At 33.4% G+C, this 24,230-nt stretch overlaps 1 protein-coding gene across 1 annotated transcript in view; it reads left to right on the top strand.

The window, feature by feature from the left end:
- Positions 1-24,230, top strand: part of LOC106133547 (putative uncharacterized protein DDB_G0282133) — a 32,380-nt gene that overhangs the window by 487 nt on the left and 7,663 nt on the right. The window contains exons 2-8 of the mRNA XM_060954452.1: positions 15,323-15,686; positions 16,845-17,002; positions 17,180-18,246; positions 18,694-18,815; positions 21,591-21,688; positions 23,597-23,723; positions 23,986-24,186. Coding sequence (XP_060810435.1) covers positions 15,329-15,686; positions 16,845-17,002; positions 17,180-18,246; positions 18,694-18,815; positions 21,591-21,688; positions 23,597-23,723; positions 23,986-24,186 — 2,131 coding nt within the window. The 5' untranslated portion in view covers positions 15,323-15,328. The remainder of the gene's footprint in view (positions 1-15,322; positions 15,687-16,844; positions 17,003-17,179; positions 18,247-18,693; positions 18,816-21,590; positions 21,689-23,596; positions 23,724-23,985; positions 24,187-24,230) is intronic.

The following is a 24,230-nucleotide window of genomic DNA, read 5'->3' as shown; positions in this document are numbered from 1 at the left end:
GTCTATAATACTGTATAAGGCTTACAACAACGAGGCTACATACTATAAGTAAATGCATTTGGTTGAAGCCTTCTTCAATTTTGTATTCTTATCTGAATTTCCATTACTGTACACGGGTCATGTCATGTAATCATGATTATCTACACTCAAAGCTTTGCTCGCATGTAAATGATTGCTTTTGCAAATTTGTTCAATATTTTTTATGTTCACTTTGAACTTTCAAATTATAATACTTATATTCCAAGAAATCTTATTTTTTATTACTTATTTTGGACATAATCATAATACTTAATACAAGTACAATTAACGGGTTGGTGTAAAATGTTTATACTCTTTTATTCTACCTATTAAGTAGAGTGATATGGATACATTTAAACTACTTAATGAAAACTACTTATGGACTTCTTAATACTTAACGACAATCCAGAGACCGGCGTTTCAGTTTTATGTTGCATTTCTGAGCACAGGGAGTGTACGTGACGTCATACAAAACGTGCCAAATCTCGCCACGCAACACTTTGCGAAGCCAAGCAACTGCAATGTGCATAACGGGCCAATAAGTTGTTTTTTTCCTTTAAAATTAAAAACAGTGGGTTGTAGAACATTAGAAATATACCTACATTTATTTATTGTTGCGTGGCCACCTTCAGAGATTTTGTTAATGTGTATGACATGAACATAATCATAGAGGCTGCGTTGGGATCATCAATTCATCTGCTCTTGCATACATGATAGTTCTGGATAGGATTACTGGAAAGAAATCCAGTCACGACAAATTATAGAAATCGAACACTCTAATAAAATTTATTTGTAGAAATTCACAAACTCATAAAGTAGAGTATATATATAACGGTTTTTCATTGGATTTCTTGTAAAACAAAACACTTTTTTCCACTTGAAAACAAACGGTATTAAATTTGTTTTAGTTCGGTAGGTAAGTAGTGCGGAGGCACAAATGATTTTCAAATAAGGGCAGGGAAGGGCCGCCGGGCCACCGTAACCGGTATTTACGGCTAGATTGCCACATTTAACTGCTGGTCTCTTTATTGTAACACTGAAGTTCAGTTAACCTATCGCCTAATTAATTTGATTGATGAGAACTGTTATTATTACAATAGATACGTGTACGAAATGAAATAAATTTGATGATGAGTATATACTATATATATAATAATCACGCACGACAAAAATACATACATTTCGAATAGATTCGGCACATCAATTGTATCTCTATTGAGTAAATATTCCACAAGATAATATATAAATTCACAAACTTTCATAATTACAGACATCATAAAAAATATATTATTGTTCGGTAGATATCCCTTACATAAATATAACGCAAATTTAAAGAAAGAATAATTCAATGCAAATTCACGACTAGGTTTTTTTATCAGCTGGCTGAGTGCACATCTAGCTGAGATATGTGGGAAATATATCACAAGGTGGGGAAAAATAGAATAAATTAGAAGATTAAAAAACTCGGCTACTACTTAAAAGGTCGGCAGAGACTACATCTTTCCACTTGCAACAAAAGCTGAATACTTCTCCCACTTCATCCACATTCATATCGTGCCTCATGCAAACTCGTTCGCTTTATCAGTATACTTTATCAAGCTTTATTTGATTTTGGATAAAATATAGCCTATTTCTGTAAATGAACGTAAACAAAGACAAGAGCCAAGTCATTGTGTTCCTTTGAAACCGCAGCATTTCAGACACAATGGAATTGGGTTGGTTGGATTCGAAGCTATTCTTAAAATAAATTGAAGTTGTTTATTTCGAACGTGATTTTAGGTGGTTGAACGATATTTAGATTTTCATAACTTTTTAGTCTTTAAAAAGGATCATTACGATTGATACATTCATGTCTCCAAGATAGTCTAAATATGAAGTTAGAAGTGAGTAGTTTTTAACTTGAAGATCAATATAAAGTACAAGAGTTGACTTAAAACATCAAAAGTATATAGTCTCACATACCTTTAAAAACTTTACTCTTTAATACAAAGTTTTGTTTTAAATCAGCTAGTAATTTTGTGAAAGCGCTGGAACTTAAATTGATCTTTAGCCGTTTCACATTTATTGGGTAAGCCAAGTAATTGCTTTAGATTAGTGCCATTAGATTAATTCACAATTGATGGTTGTTTTTGTTAGTAATGTAACATTTTAAACCCGTGCTTCAATCTCTAATGAAAATAAAAATTAAAAAAATGACTCTGTCTACCATGCAGGGGATATAGAAGTCACTATATGTATGTTTGTATTAATGTATTTACTTAAAAATAGTCTAAGGTAAAAGTAAAATCATACGTTTGAATATCGACCTAAAATGGCTTTTTATTTATCTCATATATACAAGAATCACATTTATCTCATATAGAGTACTTAGACAGGGCCAACAGTCTCGGAAAGACTGAAAGACTACGTTCAGATGCATGGCTTTATGATGGAAATGAAATTTATATAAATAATGGACGGTGCCGGCCTCAAAAAAATAAAAAATCCCAACATTATGAGTCTTTTACTTGATCATCTATTAGAATCTGTGCAGAAAAAAAGCAGCTGGCATACACTATGTTTTTTGTTCGCTACCAGACTAGTATGAAAGCGTAGGAACAAGATAAATGAGATTATTTTTCTTCTTTATCTCGTGGAATTTTTGTGGAAATCCTTTTCATGTTGGCTGAAAACTCAAGTATGCGTGCTAATTGGTGTCTGGAAAGGAAAAGAGGTCAGGTGTGGTTATGAGAAGCGCTCTAGTCGTCCTAAAATCCAAGAAAAGAGCGTCTTGAAGTATGCGAAGAGTATAAATCCTTATAAAGTTGTTTTTTTATTCTTGTAAAAACATAAGTTTATTAATTACCTACCTATATAGAAAACTGAAAATTTAAGGTTAATTACAGGTTTGTACATGTCAGGCAGCTTGTTAAAGTTACTCAAGGGATAGGCTAGTGAACTTAGGATTCTTCTTTAAGGCGATGAGCTAGCAACCTGGGAATTTTTTAATCTTCATTCCATCATTAAGCAACACAGCTGTAAGTGACCTTACAGTATTTTCAAAGCTATTGACTCTGTCCACATCGCTAGGGTTAAAGACATGATCATATGCACGTTTTAATTTAAATATTTGTATTCACTATTTTCAACTTCTTATCGCATTTTATGGATATTTAGATTTTTTAAATTATGACTGCTTAATTATGAAGTGAATCTTTTTATGTTATTTTTTAGTTTGGTGGTAGGCACATTTGGAGTTTGATAAAGTCTTAGCTGTCTAATATAAATACTTACCTACCTTCTTCGCAAACAGAACATTCCAATGTAACAATATTCTAGCAAGAATGGCTGTAAAAGTATTTTTACGTCCTTTTAGAGGGCATGTGTGTATATAGCAATTTGTGTACGTGAGCAATGGCTGAATGTGTTTTTTTTAGCGTTCATATATGATAAATCAGTTTTGTCGGTCGTCATTTTTTGACTTTGCAATCCATCATTTTTGTGGCCATTAACGAATACGGCGAAGGCTTAGGGCGCGGCAGGTCACGCTACTTTCTACGACACTCGTGTTTGCTTTATAAAAATAGAGGTTATGAAATCAATGCTACACTCTTTTAATAACAAATGTATTTTAAACCACTTCAGATTTATTTCAAATTGTTTTCTTTTCTACAGGCAAAAATACCTGTCCACTTTTATAGCTTTACAATAATAGGTACTTAGATACTGTAACAATGAGTACCTATCTACTTTTAGGGTATTTTCATTATATTTGTAAGTAACAAAATGAGTTTTCCCTAGAGCGCACAACGAGCGCACATGGGATAATTAGCGAGTATCCGAGTAATGACAACATCGTGAAATGGAAACATTATTTGAAATTCTAATGAAATAAATAAATTGCTGAAGTATGGCATGCCAAAAAATGAGGATGACATAGGTGTCCACTATATAAAGATGTGGAAATTACTCTGTACGTTCTGTAATATTAAACGAGCCGTATTTTATACTGTATATATATATATATATTATGGCTTTTCTGACATCCACCGCTCGGACACGCAGGTAGTATGAATAACCGGGCAAAAATTAGTTTTACCTATAATAATTTTACAGTTATTTAAACTGTCGTATTTTCGAGTAATTTCGAGTCTACTCCCCTGTTATATACTAGTTTGTAAAATTGTAGTTTGTTTTATCGCGTTTGTTTTATTTGCGTAAAGAAACAAATGAAATAGTCACCTGTTGTGAATAGTGAAATGGGTTCGAAAGTTCTAGATGCATTGAAGTAATTTTACCTACCGATGGACGAATATATTGGATGAATAGGAATAAAATATTGAAAAAATAAGACAGGCAGACACAGAGGATATGTGTTAGTAATTGATGAGAGTCATTGGAACGGGTCAGTGGCACCCGGCTGTAGGTATAAGTACGTTCCTGTATAAATATTTGATGTAGGGGGCGGCATGGTAAGACGTGGCGGAGGAATCCACGCAATAGACCTGAAGGAATCAATAGCTCACAACGTACAGACAACAACACATGGAGCAGTCAATTAACTAATTTCATTTTAGTATCTACTCTGTCTCTTATGTTCGTGTGTTCTCAGTAGCCTAGTAGAGTGCCTCTGCCTCCGCAGCTATAGGGCTCGAGGTCCACTTTGTAACACTTTTCTGTTCATTTTGTCCGATCTTCAGCGTCCTCAATTTAAAACATTTTATCGTAAATAATCTGGGGCGACGTCAAAACGACGTGGCTGGACATACTTCTGATAATTTGACTTCCGCAAGCCATGATTATACCTGCCTGGGTATGTGGAAATTTATTACGACATATAGTTTAAACATTTCTGCTACGGCTATTCTGTTGACTGTACACCCAACACGGCTCCCACACATTCCAATAACAGAGCAATATACATACCCGGACGCCGAAAGTAATCCCGACCCGAGGGATCAGTAAAGAGCACTTTGCAGTTATAAATAAAACACTCTTTAATTCTTCTCATAGCGAAAGTACGCCATTGTACGCCGTTATTTTGTAGGTTATAAATAATGTAGGTACTTAAAATGATATTAAGGCCTGTCTTGTTTGTGTTATAATATTAGACGATACTTTGCCAATTTTTTCGGCTGTTACGCTGGAAGGTACTTACGTGGGAAATTCATTTGGTAATGGACGAATAATTTTAGAAAACAGAATTAAATTGTAAATAACTCAAGTCTTATTCACCCAATATTTTCTGTGAAAGTCGTTAAATACGATTAAAGGAAAAAAATCACCAAAACCCTCAAAAAGGGTCGTTGTTAGGCAAGTAAATTACGATTTTTTTTTTAACACAAAAGTCAATATGATTACGGTGTCTTAATGGGCTCCCAAAGTTTAACGCTAACAACTGAGAATGCAATCGAAAGTAGGTATGTATAAGTTAATATGCAAGAGGTTCTGACTTGTTACACATTTATTGACTTCTTTGCTTTTGTAGTTTTGTATTGGCTTCTCTGCGTACTCGAATGTCAAAAGAATCAAGTCATACAGGTTCGCATAATTCTAAATTATTTAGTGGATAGACATCCGGTTCACCGAAATATTCGTAGCGTGGGGCCAAGGCCTTCTCTAGCTTTGCTCATAAGTATACTTATACATGTAGTGTCTGTGTATGTTTCTATGGAATATACCGGATAAACTTTATTAGTTTTTGAGGTTCCTATAGTTAAAATAATCTTCCTTTCCGAAATTATTTTTACGACACCTATTTTTACTTGTTACGGGTACAATTTCGAGTCCTAGTCTATAATAGGTACAAATAAGAACGAATATACAAGAATATTCAATTGAATTCTAAATCTATATCTCAACCTGTTTCCGAACCGCCTTATTCAGCATTTGTGTATGTTCAAAATTTATGAGACGATTAACAATAAAGAGACATGACCAACATTTACTATTCCACTGTACATCTATTAATTTCAATTTATGTATGTCAAGCTTGTATGCATAGGTTTATTGTCGCAGATGAACTGAACCCTATCTCGACAGTCGACATCCGTATATATTGCTCAGGTCACTTGCGTGGTTTAATAAAATTTGGATTGTCGCAACAATAGCTATTATTATTTATGTGTTTGTTGATAGCTGCCAACAAAACCTCCCAAAGTTGCCCATGTATTTTTTTTTGTATTTACTCATGTTATTGAATCTGTTGAAACGTATTTTAATTTGAAGACTCCCTTGGTTCTTTTTAACTGAGCGGAGAGAGAGAGAGAGAGAGATATTAAATTTTTATTGATAGTTTGTCACTCTCCTCGTCAGACTCGGTTGCGTCCTCACCTCACTGAAGAGGATACCGAATGCGCCTAATGACCATTCTGAATCCGCGACAGCGCAGGGCAATCTAACTCATATTAGGTAGATCATATTACAAACACAACCAGTTTCCTGAACGCGTAAGTTCCTTAACAATATTTTCCCACATCGTAATAACATCGGTTGCATATCGAACTATTTTTCTTATTGTGATTACCTACTATTAAAATAACTATTTGCCATATGCCAGAATGGTAGTGACAGTGAAACCTTGAACACAGTACATTTATTTAGATAGGAAGTGACTTGTGTTCGTACTGATAGGTACAGAGCTGTCACGACAAAATACCTAAATAGGTACGTTCCCTTATCAATTTGCAAATGAGAGTACTGTAATGTTCGTGACTAACCTAAATCGTCCAAAACGATTACACAGCGGGTAAGAGTTGCTCCATTTTGAAAGAATTTGTACTAAACAAAGATCGTTACAGCTCAACAATTAACAACATAAAGGCTGAATTGCTTTATTCAACCGTTTTAATGAGATTATAACAGATGCAAAGGTTTTCCTCTTGTTTTTGGCCGTAGCGTTTGCTTATCTGTTTGTTTTAAAGAACAGTAGGCTGCAAATTGGTACAGTAGGCAGGCTACATAGAAAATAGTCAATCTTCTTATTGGAAGCAGACATATGAATGGAATACCTGATATGGATCATACTCTGCCCTACAACAGTTTACTGCTTTTTACTTATTTATTGATATCCTATCATAAACGTATAAATACGTTCGTAACGTAAATCGTTTCTTCGTAGGTACGTTATATAAACGTAAGTACCTATTTGTGAATAAGTTTTCTGTCTTTTCTACTTACTATTTTGACTGTACTTATCTTAGTCACCAATGGCATGACCAAGGGAAATCATGCTTTCGCCCAAACCTGAATTAATTCTTCCTACATTTTTCCAAATACAAAGGTAAGTAGAATTTATATTATAGTCTTGGATCTGAAACCTGTCGAAAGCTAAATGTTGAAATTCATATGAACTTACCTATCGACTAAATAAATAAATAATTCAGTATGTTCCATATTAATTTGAATATTCGATGCCCAACAGGTTTTATATTGTAGCAGTAATTGTAATTGTGGTTCCCGGCACCAATAAAAAAAAAAAAAAAAGAATAGGACCACTCCATCTCTTTCCCATGGATGTCGTAAAAGGCGACTAAGGGATAGGCTTACAAACTTGGGATTCTTTTTAGGCGATAGGCTAGCAACCTGTCACTATTTGAATCTCAATTCTATCATTAAGCCAAATAGCTGAACGTGGCCTTTCAGTCTTTTCAAGACTGTTGGCTCTGTCTACCCCGTAAGGGATATAGACGTGATGTTATGTATGTATGTATGTATGTATGTAATTGTAATTCAACTGATGTACCTTCTTTAAAATATGCAATAAAGATTTTCAATTGAATTGAATAGTTTGTAATTTTCTTTTATAAATGTGTTACATAAGTATACCCGGCCTAAGTAGAAAATATAAGGAATTAAGGATAAGGACGCCTTTCCCTCTTAATAGGATTAGTTTCCGAGTCGTCGCAAAAAATCAATTTGTTGGCAGCCCGCCACGTGGCCCTGCGCTGTGCTACCACACACTACATACTCGTATATTATGGGGTTTAACCACGGCAAACAAAATGCAATGTTTACTATTTCATGCACCTATTATATAACATACGTATAAAATATATAAGTAAGTACATATTAATTTTTAAAAGTATTTTATCTTACGAAGCGATTATTCTATAGGTAACTATACTGTAGAAGAAGTAATTTGAGCATTTGTAAAGATAAAAATAAGGAGAGAAAACCACGTTAAAAGACACATATCAACAAGGCTAATAATAACATATCAACTATATATAAATTAGGTAATGCCTATTTCAAATTTAATATTTCGAGTGTGGAGGGAAAGGTCGGAGTGAGAAGACCTAGACGAACGTATCTTGATCAAATTAAGGACGTCCTGGTAAAGGGTCAGATCAAAAGTACCCGAAACCGCCGAGCTTGCATGAAGAGAGTTATGAATGTGGATGAAGCGAAGGAAATATGCAGAGATCGTGGCAAGTGGAAAAAGGTAGTCTCTGCCTACCCCTCCGGGAAAGAGGCGTGATTTTATGTATGTATGTATGTATTTCGAAATCCATAATGACTTATTAAAGATAGGTAAGAATATTTTTTACCTAATTAAAATAACAACTTAATGGGCCGTACCTATAGAAAAGTTAAATTTAATTTACTTACTAAATAGTCACGCGATTAAACCATCAGGTAAAATTTGAGTAAATTAATTTATAAAACATCTATAGGTTAGCTTTGGTTGAATGTTTTAAGCCTTTCATATCAGATGACAATCTCTTGTTATCACCATAAGCATAAAACAACGATAGTTTTAACTTTTTTTATCTTTCACGTGGTGTTAGGATTCATAGATCATATCGCGCAAAAACTGATAATCGTGGGAAATGTTGATGGCAAATGGGAACGGGGCGTTCACCTACCGTTGGTTCGAAGTTCGACCTGTAAGTTATCTGACTCGTTGTACTAACTTCCCTGTCTCAAGCTAAGATTACCTTTAGTTATTAAGACAAAGGCAAAGAAGTAGGTTTTTACCCACATGTCCACATTAAAAAGCTAATATATTTTATTGAAATAAGTTTCATCTATAAGTGACATACGTACCTATGTGGTTAAATATAAAATTATATTGTCTTAAAAAACTGACTCTATCAGTAATTTTCAAGGATGCAGATCCGAGATTCATAGAGAAAACGACCTTTTTATAGAAGGCGGCAAAGTCACGTCTTAGTTCTATTGTGTTTTGTGTCTAGGTGATTTTCACTAGGTACCTATATTTTTCATTCCAAAATATATAGTTCAATATAAATGTCAATAGGGATGTGGACTATTTTTGGGAAAGTGTTTAAAACCATGCATAAGTACCAAATATTACCCAAACTATTTATTATTATTTTTTTATTTCAAGTAATTCCTTTAAAATAATTTATTTAAAATTCCATTTAAAATATCGCGCCAAAACGCGGATACCTGTCAAACGGCCGCTGTGACGTCACGCGTTATAAAATATTGTCGAAGTTGTATGTATGTAATAGTTATTTCGTAGTTGTGTGATAATAATATGAATTCAAAATTTTATAAATATTGTGCGGTGCCGCAGTGTAAAAGTACAACTATTAAAACACCTGAAAACTGTTTATTCACGTTCCACGTACAAAAACGATGCGGAAAAAGTGTAAAACACAAAGTAAAATGTATTTCTGTGAGGATCATTTTGATGTAAGTTTGATAATATTTGTTACATTTACTTGTACATATTATAATATTTTTTCTCTTCAAGTTTTCAAAGACGAAAACTCGAATTTTTAGGTTAGGAATAATGTAAACAATGTTTCGTTCTTTCATTATAGTTGGCTAATGATATGGCAAAATCATATTATTTCGTTTTTACCTTATAATTTAAAAATACCTACTATTGCTATAATAATGTATCTTGAGTATATTTCTTACATGGATGTCTTCACATTTCTAAATTCAGCAGAGCAGAATTTACTATTTGTTGCGAAGAAATTAGCCACCGTAAAGCAATCAATTCTTGGCAAATTTAAACTATCTGCCTTAATATATCCACTTTCCATTATGGGAAAGCCTTTAAAAATTTATTCAAAAAGATAATCGGACGGAAATCACGGTAATAATATGATCCAAATATCAACAAACACCATAATACTTGACAACGAAAATTCTTGTATTGCAACGCGTGACATCACGCGTTTTGATTGGTGTTCATTGTCACGTGACTTGAGGGTGAAATATTTTATTACATTTTATGAAATAAAAAAATAATCCCTTGTTTATTGAGGAAAATATTGTGTTTTTTATTATTTTTACTATAGAAACTACCTTTTCGTGGTAAAATTTTATACTTATTTGAGTACAGTCCACATCCCTATTGAATGTGGATGGGCTGAAAAGAGTAACCAACGTAAAACTTGCCAAAATATTATTACTTATACTACTATTACTATATCTTATGCAGAAGCGGTACTTTTACAGAAAAATATATTGTTAGTAGATAAGTATCTATACCAGTTAGCAAGCGTGAGTTATCGGATTTATATAATACACAATACTTAAAGTGACCATACGTCCCGCTTTCGGCGGGATTGTCCCGCTTTCAGGCTGCCTGTCCCGCTGTCCCCAGCGAGAGCAAAAATGTCCCGCTTTTGCAAACAAACTAAACTTTTATACTTATTTTATATCAATATTGCACTCAAATCTCGCTGACGAGAACAGTCAGCCAAAAATACTAAATGTACAGACAAAATATTTTTACTGTTTTATTATATGTATAGATAATTATTCATAATTAACTTATATATTAAGTATATAGTATATTTTTTTATTTACTTATGTACAAAATTCTGAAAGCGTCCCGCTCTGACGCAAAAAAAAAATGGTCACGTTAACAATACTGCACCCGACAAAAATGTCAATACGTTATTTATATCTGTATACGTATATGTAACAGAATTTATTAAAAGTGTACATTATTTATTTGATCTGCTACGTATACCATTGAATCATTATACCTGCATATGTTCGAAACTCAAAAAAATTACATATTTAGCCATTCAATTAAAACCGTCGACAGTATGTAGGTATACTAAAGTAATTAAAATTTTAGATTAGAAAAATATATTTATGTACAAAAGTTACTAAAGAGCAGTAAGCACGAGATGCTGTAGAGTTAGAATTAATTAATTCTCCCACTTATTAAGAGCTCGCTCTCGAGAGATAAAATTGAAACTTTCTTTTGGACAAAAACATTTCCACTTCGAAATTCTCGAGTTTTAACTCTACCACCTGATAAAATCAAAAGTTTTGAAACTCGAGGTATAATAAATAATCACAGTAACCTAGGTTCGAGTATATTTTTATGAGTATTATACCGGTTCTTGATATGCCTGACCAAAACTTCAAAGAGAAAGTATTTTATGAGTAGGTTTTTTATAGGACTGATGATTACCTGAAGATATAAACATATCTGGCTGGCTTGAGCTTGGTGCAGGAACGTCGTAAAGATTTGTAGTTTGATTTGAACCTTAATCAAAATTCAGTACATCAATTTATTTAAATTTTTATTATTTAAATTTAGTATAAATCGTATTATTTATTTTCGTATTTTTTTTTACTTAAATTTCGTATAATAATAATAAAGTTATTAAGTGATGTCCAAATGTACCATAATAAAGAATAAAAATTTTGAAATTTGAAATTAAAATATTATATGTACATATCAATCACATATACATAAAATAAAAGTAGGTACCTACCTACCTAATATTTAAAAAAAATACTAATTTAATAATTATCATTTGAAGTAGTTTGGATAGGTATTATGTATTTTTTAAAGTAATACCACTGACAAAATTGAGTTGTTTTCTTCCTAATGACGTTTTTTATCTTATTAACTTCTATTATTATCTGATGACAAAACTAATATTGACGACAGCCGCTACCATTAGACAAAAAATATGATTTTTTTTCCTTAATCCTGTCGCACAACCGCAACGTATGCAACTATAGAAAAAAGGGGACAAGTGCGAGTTGAACTCGCGTGAAGAGGGTTCCGTACGATGTTACCTATAATGTTTTTTTAAACTGACCCAAATTTGTTTGTGGTAACTAAAAAAGTATGAATGGCCCCTGATTGGAGAGGGATATTACTAAATATATTATCTATTGTTCAATATTGAGTGATTTACCATGTTATTTTAATATCATGGACTTCTTATAGGTTTTTCCTATAATCTATAAGGAGAAAACTAATTTCTGTATTTTTTTCAAAATTTTAGGTTCAGTAGTTTCGGAGATAAGGGGGGGGGGAGAATAGTCAATTTTCGTCTATTTTCTTGAATAACTTGGAAACTATTTATTTTAAAATTACAAAAAAATACATTTAAGATCTTCTTAACAAGACCTTTCATTTGATATGCCACACGATGCAGTTTTCAGAATTTTTTTTTTATTTTCCCCTTTCCCCCCAAAAATGACCCCCCATATACAGATTTCATCTGTGTTTGGGTCACTAGAATTGATATGTGTACCAAATTTCAACTTAATCGGTCTAATAGATTCGGAGATAATTGACTGAGCGACGACGGACGGACAGACACACGAGTGATCCTATAAGGGTTCCGTTTTTGTATTCAGACGTACGGAACCCTAAAAAGCGACTAGAGAGATGGTAAAAAAACGCTGAAGTAATCTGAGGAAATCTTTGTTTTCTTTACAGCTATAATCTATTTCATGTCAGTAGAAGTCAGTCTTACATAAGTATTTAACCCGTTTAAATAGTGTACCAAACACTGACTTACATAATTATGTCGTGTGGTTCCCGGCTCTAATACAAAAAGAATAGGACCACTCCCATGGATGTCGTAAAAGGCGACTAAGGGATAGGCTTACAAACTTGGTTCTTCTTTTTTTATGCGATGGGCTAGCAATCCGTCACTATTTGAATCTCAATTCTATCATCGAGCCAAAAAGCTGAACGTGGCCTGTCAGTCTTTTCAAGACTGTTGGCTCTGTCTAGCCCGCAAGGGATATAGACGTAACTATATGTATGTATGTATACATCCATATATACAATATCAGTACAAAAATATAGAAGTTTACTAATAAGAACGACATTGCCTGAGTTTATTTTTATTTGATGTTTATGAGTTAGTTTCTATATAATTTTAAACCTTTATTGTATTAGCGAAATTACCTTTTTTGTATATTTCATAAAATTCGCTTTGGGAATATCATTGGGATATGATAATTTTCTCGATACTATGGCGATTCTTAAAAATGTAATCTTTAAATATGGGTGAGGTTAGGTTTATTAGCGAGTGTGCGCAATGGGAGGTAAAAGAATAAAAGAACGGAAGAAAGAAATCCATAAGTTATTCTGGAAATATTCTCCAAATTAATGAATATATTTAATTTAATCAAAAATGTGGCACACATACTCGTCACATACGAGCAGAGTCAAAAAATTATGGCGGGTTTGTAGCATAGAAATCGAAATAAAATAAGAGTAGCTACGAGTATATACCTATTCCGATTTCTATGGTTTATAATGAACTATATAAAGAAATTTTTATCTCATATTCAAACTCGTCATTTAGACGGATCATAAAGATTGAATATCTGCCCATTTTCGCTAATTCAAGTCTGTGTAAGTTCTAGGCGTTTTTTAATATAAGTAGGTATGTACAATGTACATACTTATTAAAAAAAAACATACGAACTGATTCTATAAGGTCCCATCATATTACACATGGACAAAATATTATGCATCTTAATATCGATGCCGTTTTTTTAACGTTTTATACTTTTGTAAAGCCAAACTGTATGGCGGACGACACGTCACGTTCGCCGATGCCTCCGCCACCTCCCGCCTCCCGGATACACCAACGCACCGCTTACAATATCCGGCCCTGATCTAGCTATTAGGATTGGGGATATAAAATTCAATGATTAAAACATAACCATAAGCTTATATTATCAGGTGTCGTTACTTACCCAAGAAAACTGTATAAGCTAAGATGTTTTTAGGCATCGTATCGTAAATATTATTTTCATTGCTAGGTGTTTATATAATTTATGCATCAGATTATCTTATTTGTTATTCTAATATTCGCTCATTATGTAGACGTAGAAATTGGAACAAATATTAAAAAGAAAGCTTCTTAATTTGTTTACATTACAATGCCATTATGTTGTTATTGGTGTTCATTGTATAAGTACCTACACTAGAAAATGAAATTTAAAATTAATGAGACCATGTATCTTACAAAGAAGTTTTCCTTTTGAGACGCTTTCTCCAGAAGCAGTGATTTATGAGATTTAATATGTATAAAATATAATTAAATATTAAGACCAGTTACGTTTAAGATTGAGAAATAAAAAAGGGATTTAATTACTACCTAGTTAGTTTCAACATGATATGTTGTGTTTCTAAATGTCTAAGCAATATTGATGATGTCTAAGTCATGCTGACGAAGATTGACCTAAAACTTCCATCCGAGCAGAAATAACTTCGAACATATGATTACCTAATAACATTTTCTTTATGTGTATAACGAGACGACACTTTATTATCATTTCTTATTTATGGTGATTCGTTTCAAGGGAGTACCGTAACAGACATCATAGAATTCGACGCCGAAGTCCTCTGTAAATGGGTAGGTATAATACAGCTGGCTAGGTTGTGTGGTCTAGCTTTTTTCGTAGGCTTCACTTCACACCTTTCTTAGGGGATATTGTCGTCATTATATCTATCTAACTTTAGTTACATCGACTTACCCATATTTATGCAATCTGTATCCCATTAAGATGCTTTATCAAGGTTGTTAGGAATATAATAATCGTTGTCCTTTTTTTATTTATGTTATTTCAAACTTCCTAATGATAATGAACCTGTACTTAATAAACAAAGTGGCATAAAGAGATATTAGTATTAGAGGCTACGCAATTAATATTGTTATTGACTCAAAAAATTATTTTCGTGAAGCTGGTGAAACTGATGAGATCACTTAACTTGATATTATTCAGATGAGATAGAGATTTTACACCCTTGTCAATCACTGTGAGGCGAGCCAGCTATCACCGTCCAGAGATTAGTGCGGTACTTGGTAAACTTCCCTAAGCTATAACTTGGAACTTAATAAGGCGTTGCCAGAGGCCTCCATAAAGCAGTGTTTACTAAGTTGAGTGTTACGTAAAGAGAGTAAAGATAAAAGATTAAATACTTATTTATAGGAAGATTAAGTTTTAGGTACCTACCAATTCGTCTAAAAACAAACATACCTAACTCTCAGGATTCAAATCTAAAATATCAACGTTCTATATTTATATGGTCATTCATTTAAGTATTTTTTTATTTCAGGTAATCATGAGGATCAAACAAGTGATTGACAACGGCAATGTAGCGGCCGTGACTCGAAATGAGAATTTGTATCAAAAAATTACGAATAACAGAAGTTGGCTCGTGTCTGACAACACCGAACCGAACAACGTGTTCAGAAATTTAAACGGTTTTGACAACTTCACACAGAATTACTTCAACACCAGTGAATACCGCGAGAATTTAGAAGATAACACGCCGATACAGACTTCTGAACAAGGCACGAATCCAGATGAACTTGCCGTATGTAACAAGCAGTATAGAATTAACAACCAAGGTTACGTGAACTTTACGAGGCCAAATTTCAAGGAAATAACAAATCTGGAGGAGATACAAGCAACTATAGGTATGACCACCTGTCCAACAAAATATTTAGGTTTTAGGTATTCTAGGAAATTTTATTTAGGACAAGTCTTCCACACTCACCTACTTAATTTCTTCATACAGGGTTAGAGTGTTGAGGCGGAGAAGGTATATGAAAACACTAACTTACTTTCCACTAAGCCCACCACTTAGGACCTGCTTACTTTTTGTTTACTTGACTTTTTGGATATATACATATGTATTATATCTATTGGAATATAACTTTGTGGGTATAATAACTTCTTATTTGCATGACTATAGTTTGTATTTATAGAAATATTATTGAACCAATAAAATTTGAGGTTGAAAAAGCGTTATGTTACCTATAATTCTCATAAGGTTAATAAATAAGAAAGTATGTATGCAATAAAATATTTAAATAATAGTATACATTATTTATGTACGTAACATTCGGGCACAGGAGGCCAGAGGAGAATTTTATTTTTGTTTTTTATTTATAATAAATCTCGAAAAGACTTACAGGCTATGTTCCAGCTGAAGAGAGGTGAGAGTATACTATGTAGGTACATTATAACATTATGCATTTGTACTTACGAGTATGGTAAAAGCGTGCACGCATGCGATAGATTTTCAGTGTTTATACTACATACTTTCCATTTCGTCCCGTACTTTTTTTACCGTTATACTCAATACGCTTTACCTCCACATACAATTGTGTGTTTTTAATTGCCTCTCTCTATTTTAGGTATTAGTTGGTGTCGTTACACAAAAAGCAATCTGCTTCACCTAAATTTCTTTTATAAAATGTAGACAATGTGCTTTCGACCACGTTTTAGATTAAAGATTTATATTTGTAAATTGAGCTCCAGAGAAAATGACGCAGTTTGTTCCGGCGGTTCTTTTACATCTGCGTTTTGGAAGCGGTAGTAGACATAATGATACTTATATTGACGTCACTAACGGATTCTTTGTATCCTGTTTTAAAAGTAAATCTATTTCTATTCCTTATATTTTCTGACATATGTTGCATCTGGTGTACTTGTTCCCCTAGTCGATTTTTACGACTCCACTTCCATGAGTAAAACAAAAGCTCTACATATGTCTAGGGTACTATACAGGTCCGTTTTAACACACGTTTGTTTCATGGAATTGACGGATATTGATATCTGAATCTTTGCAGAGGTTTCTGATGCATCTTCAAATTATTCGCCAATTGAAGAACAAGCTTTCGATAACTCAGATTCTGATGAGATGTCAGAAAACGGAATACAACCCGTACCCAGGGGCATCGTGAATCCAAATTATCCAGGCTTCCAACACTTGGCGCATACATTACAGGTAAAATTTTTCTTATGTTGTTAGGGAATCCTTGAAAGTGTTTGAAGTTAATGTACGATGGAAGCCTTCCATGGATAAGTGACAAGTGTGTGTGTGTGTGTGAAAAAGTTAACTCGACTTAAATTTTGTGTGGGTAATTTTTTTATAAATTTATTATTAAATATAAATCTGTTTCAGGATTACTCTTCAAACATAGAAAACTTTTATTATTCCGAAAATGATATGACTGACGATGATGTAGAGATAACAGAAATAGGCTACGAAAATGAAACTAACCAAAATGAAATAGTAACTGAATTAGAAAATATTAATAATAATAACAACTACCCAAGGAGTGAAAACAACGAGGCTAAATTTTATCCTTTTCAAAATGACACATTCACTCAAATTAAAAAATTAGATAGTCATATTTTGCAAAGTGAAATACCCGATCTTATTAAAAATATTTCTCAGAATGCTAACAACAATAATGATGAAAAGATTAGCTGTAGCTCTAACTACTCTGATGCTGATTTTGAAAACAATTTAAATGCTAAAAACATTATAGGAGACTTCAATAAAGAAATTGAAGATGAAATTAAACAACTATTAAATTATAATATAAATATACAGAATGATCTTGAAGAATTAAGAAAAGATATTAAAGATACATTTGCAAAACCTATTGAAACTACAATAAATAACATCAGTGACGTAGTGAATCATGTTATCAAAAAATTAGTAGAAACACAATGTGATGAAAATGATTTGAACAAAGAGCCATCCACAGAATATATTACAGAAAGAGAAGAAGCTGAAGACGTTTGTGATATAAACAAAGAAAATGAAACAAATACCAGAACCGAAATGAATCTCAGCAGGCCTACATTTCTGTTAATAGAAAATACCAATAGTACAATAGCTGATGCATTTCTATCAGATGCAAAAGATGATATTATCATATATGACACTGAGTACGACACGGATAAACTAAGTCTAAATGTTGAAAATACAATTAAACAATTAAGTACAGAACTTAGAAAAATTATTCCCAAGTTAGATGAAATGCGTGAACGAGATAAACTATGGAGCACATGTATCAAAGAACCAGTTCCAGCAGTGGTTACAGATGGGAATTCTAATGAAATCGCCAGTTCCTCGAAATCGTTTGATTTACCTTCAATCAACATACAGTGTAAAAAGGGAAGTAATAAAAAAATTTCGCCGCACAATATCTTAACAAATAACTGCAATGAAGCCAAAAAGTAAGTAAAAATACTTACTAGTAACATCTACATCAGATTAAACTCTTACATTGCCTTTCTCTTAATTTAAGTTTATCGTCTTAGAATTATGTTTCTAGTACTTATGTATATAACAAAAATAACATTCTTTCAAATAAAATTCTTGCATTGAATGCATTTAACACAAACTTTAACAAAAAGGAATCATTACATCATCCTATGACGGTGTATGAATTAGGCATTTTAAAAATAGCACTGACGTCAATTACGGCTCTGGCGAATTAAGGAGGAAAGCAATCACTTCTTTATTCAGTTAATGTAAAATGTTACCTGTGAAACGTAACATAAATATGTTTTTATATCAGCGGAAAGGACATTACATATTTTGATAAAAGCGTAGCTGAGGTATGCGTTTGTGTGTGTGTCAAAGTCAGACTTTAAAAGTTTTAAAATGATATCGTGTTACAGTGAATCGAAATTTCCAAGAGAACAACATATAGAAACACTATCAAAGAAGAGTTGTAGCCAAAATGCTCAAACTACCACATCCGTCCGTAACAAAACCAACAGTTTTAAAGACTGTGATCTAGGTAAGAAACAAAAGTAATTGCGATATTATTATTAAATAACTTATAACATCTTATCCTATATAATATATAGCTTTTACATTTGAATAACATGAAAACTTATAATTTTAGGCGTACAATGTCTCGGGCATCAGCTAGTTGAGAATAAATAAATAGAACGATATTATAATTTTAAAATACTTAAAACAATAACAGGCTATTTAATTTTTTTTCTGTACAATGAAAATAAAAGTAATGTATACTTATAGTTTTACTTCATCCTACTAGCTTTAGTCCCGGTTGCATCTTCCTCTCTGGAAAGGAACCCGGGGTATGCCTTTGACCATAGATCCTGAATTGGGTGAGTCAGGTTTTTACACGAAGTGATCGCTTCGTCTTCGTATGAAACACCTGAACCTGAACTTCCATCTGACCTCCGTAACTTTTGTACTGGATCTTAACCCATAGGTATTGGATCGATCATAGTTACATATCCAGTTGCCTAAATGTGCCGGTTTCCTCATCATATTTTTCGAAATCGTAAGAGCATCGCTTGGTATTCAAACAAATGTACGATCGCGTTCATATCTGCAGTCATAGTTTTAAAATTCTTACGGGTTAAAATAGCGTGCACTGTGGTTCCACTAGATACGCACACACATGCATATTTAAAAAGAATAAATATTCCTTCAAATGAATACGGTCTTTAATACCAATGATTACTAAGTAAAACAGTTTATTATTCTATGACATATAACATAACAAAACAGAAAGAGACGGTTATCAACGATGTCCGAACTGGGCCCGATAATTGTCGATCGAGATATCGTCGTATCTCATTATTTGCATAAGATTTGCCTATCAGGGAAGCCTGCGACTGCCAGACTTATGTCATTTCAACAAAGTTGAAAGTTTGTCTGCACACGACCCTAACATAGGTAGTGGTTCCTTAGAAAGTTATTGGGTAGCAATTTTATTACTTCGTTTGTGCAAGTGAGATCTAAGATATACTAGATAATCTCGCTTGCTCACACTCGCTTGTTCTAGTTACTAGCGGATTCCGAAGTTATTCAAGGAATTTCTGTCTATTAAAAAAAATATATTATTGTTACTGACAATTTTTAATGTTTCAAGGTGCCATTTGAACTAAGTAACTGACTGACTAACTAACTGACTGATATATCTAAGAATTACGATACCCGTGTCTTCAAACACGGAAATCAGTAAGAAATATTAAACAAGAGGGAGCAAAATAAAACACTCAATAATTAAAATTAGTAAATTTTATTGAAACAGTTTACCTATAGTTTTGTTTACATATTGATGATTATATAAAGGTATACATACAGCATATTACACTAATTTACCTATCTCCTGTTATTAAGGTTACAGCTTAATTATTCGTTTTCATAAAGAAAAGATATTGAAGCTGTCCTTAAAATACTATCTAAGTAGTAGTTTTAATATAAACTGGCAGAACCTTTCACGCACTATATGGACTCGATACACAGGGTAGTTTTCTTGCACAAATGATATTGCATATCATCAATCGGATAAATACACCGCACAGTTGGTAACATGGTTTCTTGCAGCACTTGCACATAATGAGCAGCTGTAGCGCATCCTGCTATCTACACCTGTTCCCCAGGTCCAGCAGCTCTCATCCAGCCCCACATATTTACAGATATGCGTCCAGACTCCATATTTGGCACAATATTTTTTTCTTCATACCGATTTGCATTTCTTCGCCATAAATGAAGCCTACCGTGTTGCGATGACGTAAACGAACTTTTTGTCCGTAAATATCGCCGTGTTCCAGTCAAAATCCAAATACTGCCGAGCAAATTCTAAATGTTTTTGCTTATTTATTTCGGATAAATACGGCTTTCTTGCTGGCTGTCTGTGGAATAGTCCCTCACGGTGCAAACTCGACGAACAGTAACCACTGATGTGTCGAACTGTTCCGCAAATGTTCTGGTCGGTATGAAGCCATTATTTTCGTACTGTTCCACCATGGATCTTCGCTGTGTGGCGTGTCGCTGTGTTGATTAGCGGACGACGGTCGCTGAGCGGTCGACTTTTTACACTACCCTCTTCTTGATGGCGCGTTACCCAACACTTAACCGCTTGTTGTTTATTGTGTTATTTGTGTGAATGTGTGAGTGACAGCGGTGACTGCAAGCTATAAAGTTTTGCGAACTATGACTGCAATTATGAACGCGACCGTACATAATTTCCAAAATAGTCATTAGTACATGGACGAAGTGGGATTTGAACCTGTGCCTTTATGCACTTGCGTTAGCTATTTACCGATTCGAACATGGATGTTCAATATAATAAATCTACATTTACTGAAATAAATAAGCATCCAAGAATCAGCCATTGCGAAAAGTAAATTTTTAACCATGACTTGACCGGGATTTTACCTGAAACCAGGGATAGGTAAGATAGACACTGCGCAAAACGCCATCATAACGTTAAGAATAAATAAGTGCACTTAATGGTCTTTTTTAACTTTATGGCAATCTCTCCCGGAAAAACTGAAAGAACACATGATGGTGCTTAACTATGCGGCGGAGATAATAAGTATTGCTTTCTCTAGACAAAAGTGCTTACAATAAATACTTAAAAATACCATAGCCTGACCGAACAAAGTTGGTTGTGGAAAGACACTACAAGAAAATTAGTAGACTCCAAATTTTAAAGCAGAAAGAGACGTTTCTTGAATTAATAATTCTCTCTTTACTAGAAAAACAACTAGGTAACTATCCTACTGCCACTGATATTATACATTTTCAGGGAGCTTTGACGTATACAATATTGAAACTGCTTTGCCAAAACTAGACCTGGACGCCATTGAAAATCATCTAAGAGCAGCCAAAGAAGCTGAAAGGCAGGTAAGTAGTAAAATAAATTAAGTAGGATACCTGCAATAAGTAGGTAGATATTTGTTTGTTTCCTAAAATAACAACCACCATCGCGACTTTAGAATACATCATTGATGAGGACAACTAGCTCTGATTTATAATTTTTGACGAAATAAAACTCTGGAATCGATAAAAAGATGTGTATTCGGAAAAACCGAAAAACGTTCAAAAAAAAGGCGGGAAGATTTTTCTTCTTTTTTTTTAATATGGAAATTGCGCACAGATAAGTAATTGGCGCAAACATCATCTACTTATCGCACTTCATACTACATATACCTACTAAAACGGTAAAAATAAAGCTTCATATACATATTTATCACTAGCTGTGCCCGCGACTTCGTCCGCGTGGAATAGTTATTTTGGACATCACTGAAGCCCTCAAGGATGAATAATTTTCCCCGTTTTTTTCACATTTTCTATTATTTTTTCGCTCCTAATAGATACAGCGTGATGTTATATAACCTAAAGCCTTCCTCAATAAATGGTCAATTCAAAAAGAATTTTTCAATTCGAACCAGTAGTTTCTGAGATTAGCGTGTTCAAACAAACAAACAAACAAACAAACAAACTTTTCAGCTTTATAATATTAGTATAGATTAGTTACGGTTACGTAATACCAGTAGGTTCCTACGTGTCAAATAAAAAAATATATACCTCATACCTCTATACCTACACGTATTTAGATTTATTTATAACAAAACACAACTTAAATATTTATTAAATAATAAAACTTACGAAAGATAAGGGTACACAGTCACCCATCTTATTCGAGACTTAAAAAACAAGTGCTTAACTATTATTATCAGTAATATACCAAAATACTGAGCAAAAAAAATAATACTTATATATGAAGGCTTAGACGATTTGAATTTCCGCGGTAAGCAAGGTAACGGTATCACTGCTTTAAACCCAATGTCCGCCGCAACCATGTGTAACAGTTAAATACTATTCGACAGTAGGCAGTGGGTTCTGCTTTCTACAGTGATTTAACGGTGTAAGCAGACTGCTTGCCAGTCACTGACTACAAGTTCCGAAGACATCACGTAGTGACAAGTTTTAGTGATGGCGTCGATGCCATATTTTAATTCTGAACAAAGACATTATAAAAAAGATACAAGATTCCTTTTGGATTTGTACACAATCACTTATGATAATCATGAATCAGTGGACAATATTTGCTGTCTTGTAAGTTATTCATTTTTTTATTTCCGAAGTTGGAACTCGCGCTTTGCAATCGCCTTTTAGAGTAGGTAGGATAAAAAAAAATAGAGCGCAGAAATGGAACTGTGCATGCTTGACCTTGCCCTAAATGTCAAAATGACAGCGGGGTTGACTGACAGATTTCCTCACGATCCTGTTTTTGTTTATGTTCCTTTCCTTACACGCTTTTATTTTTTTTTTCATTCGAATCCGAAACGATATCTAAATACCTCGTGCCATATTTATTGCCAAAAACAGAAAGACTGATTATTTTTAAGATGTTTGAAAGTATTGTTACGAATATTAAACGCAAGTTCAGCAAAACTCCAGAAGAGGATTGCGTCAAGGACCCACCAGAAAAAACAGGGAACAAAAGAATTTTATACCTTTTTAAGACCAACGTGTTGAAGACTGGAAGTTCCAAGCTTCAAGTCAATCATTGTGATGATACAGCTTTAAGTCCAAGGGCTATAGGAATAGGAGATTCCGCCGAAACAGAAATTGAATGGCCTGCCCTCACTGACAATATACCCAACATATTAGACAGATTTACGAGAATTGTTAGTTTATCTGAATATAACACCCAGGATTCAAGAGTATGATAAATATATACTAAAATAAATGTTAATATTGGGTGGTTTTGGAAGGTAAATTCATATATAAATAAACCTTTTACAGAAACGCAATGATAGGGAAGAAATTAGGCGAAGGCTAGCAATGGGCGCTGACGCAGAAGAGTACTATAGCTTAGGTCATACAGAACGGCCTGGGAAGAAACCAAGTCTACATTCCCGGCTCCAAAATGGTAAAAAGTTATTGTGTATCTAGTCAATATTAATTAAGTGGTTAAGTTTCAAAATATTTTTAATGTGCTTATGCTTATATATAATTCTTGGGACATTGTTTGTACAAAATTGTTTTGTTTTGTATAGATTTGAAAAATAAATGTTCAGACTAGTCTATAACATAATGTCTATAACTTGTGTTGGTATATAACTCTGTTATTTTATATTGTGTATATTTACATGCATTGTATTGTACCATATATATGTGGTGTGGTTGTGCAGGGATGAATCTACAAATTTGTTTCATGAACGAGACAGCATCAGACAATGAATCTCAAGCATCTGACCTAGACAAAAGTTACAGTAGTAAATCTTCATCCCGGACAAGCCTTTTTAGCAAATCAAGCTACAACCATCCTTATCAGACAAGACCATTGTCAGTGAACATTACCAAAAATGACAAAATAAGTACTGTACAAAGTGGTAAGTTGATTTATGGCTACTGTACAATTAAAATCCTTGAATTT

The sequence above is a fragment of the Amyelois transitella genome, chromosome 2 (assembly GCF_032362555.1).
Source record: "Amyelois transitella isolate CPQ chromosome 2, ilAmyTran1.1, whole genome shotgun sequence".
In the NCBI taxonomy this organism is placed as follows: Eukaryota; Metazoa; Arthropoda; class Insecta; order Lepidoptera; family Pyralidae; genus Amyelois; species Amyelois transitella.
The sequence above is the reverse complement of the archived record's forward strand: the minus strand, read 5'-3'. Positions and strand labels throughout refer to the sequence as shown.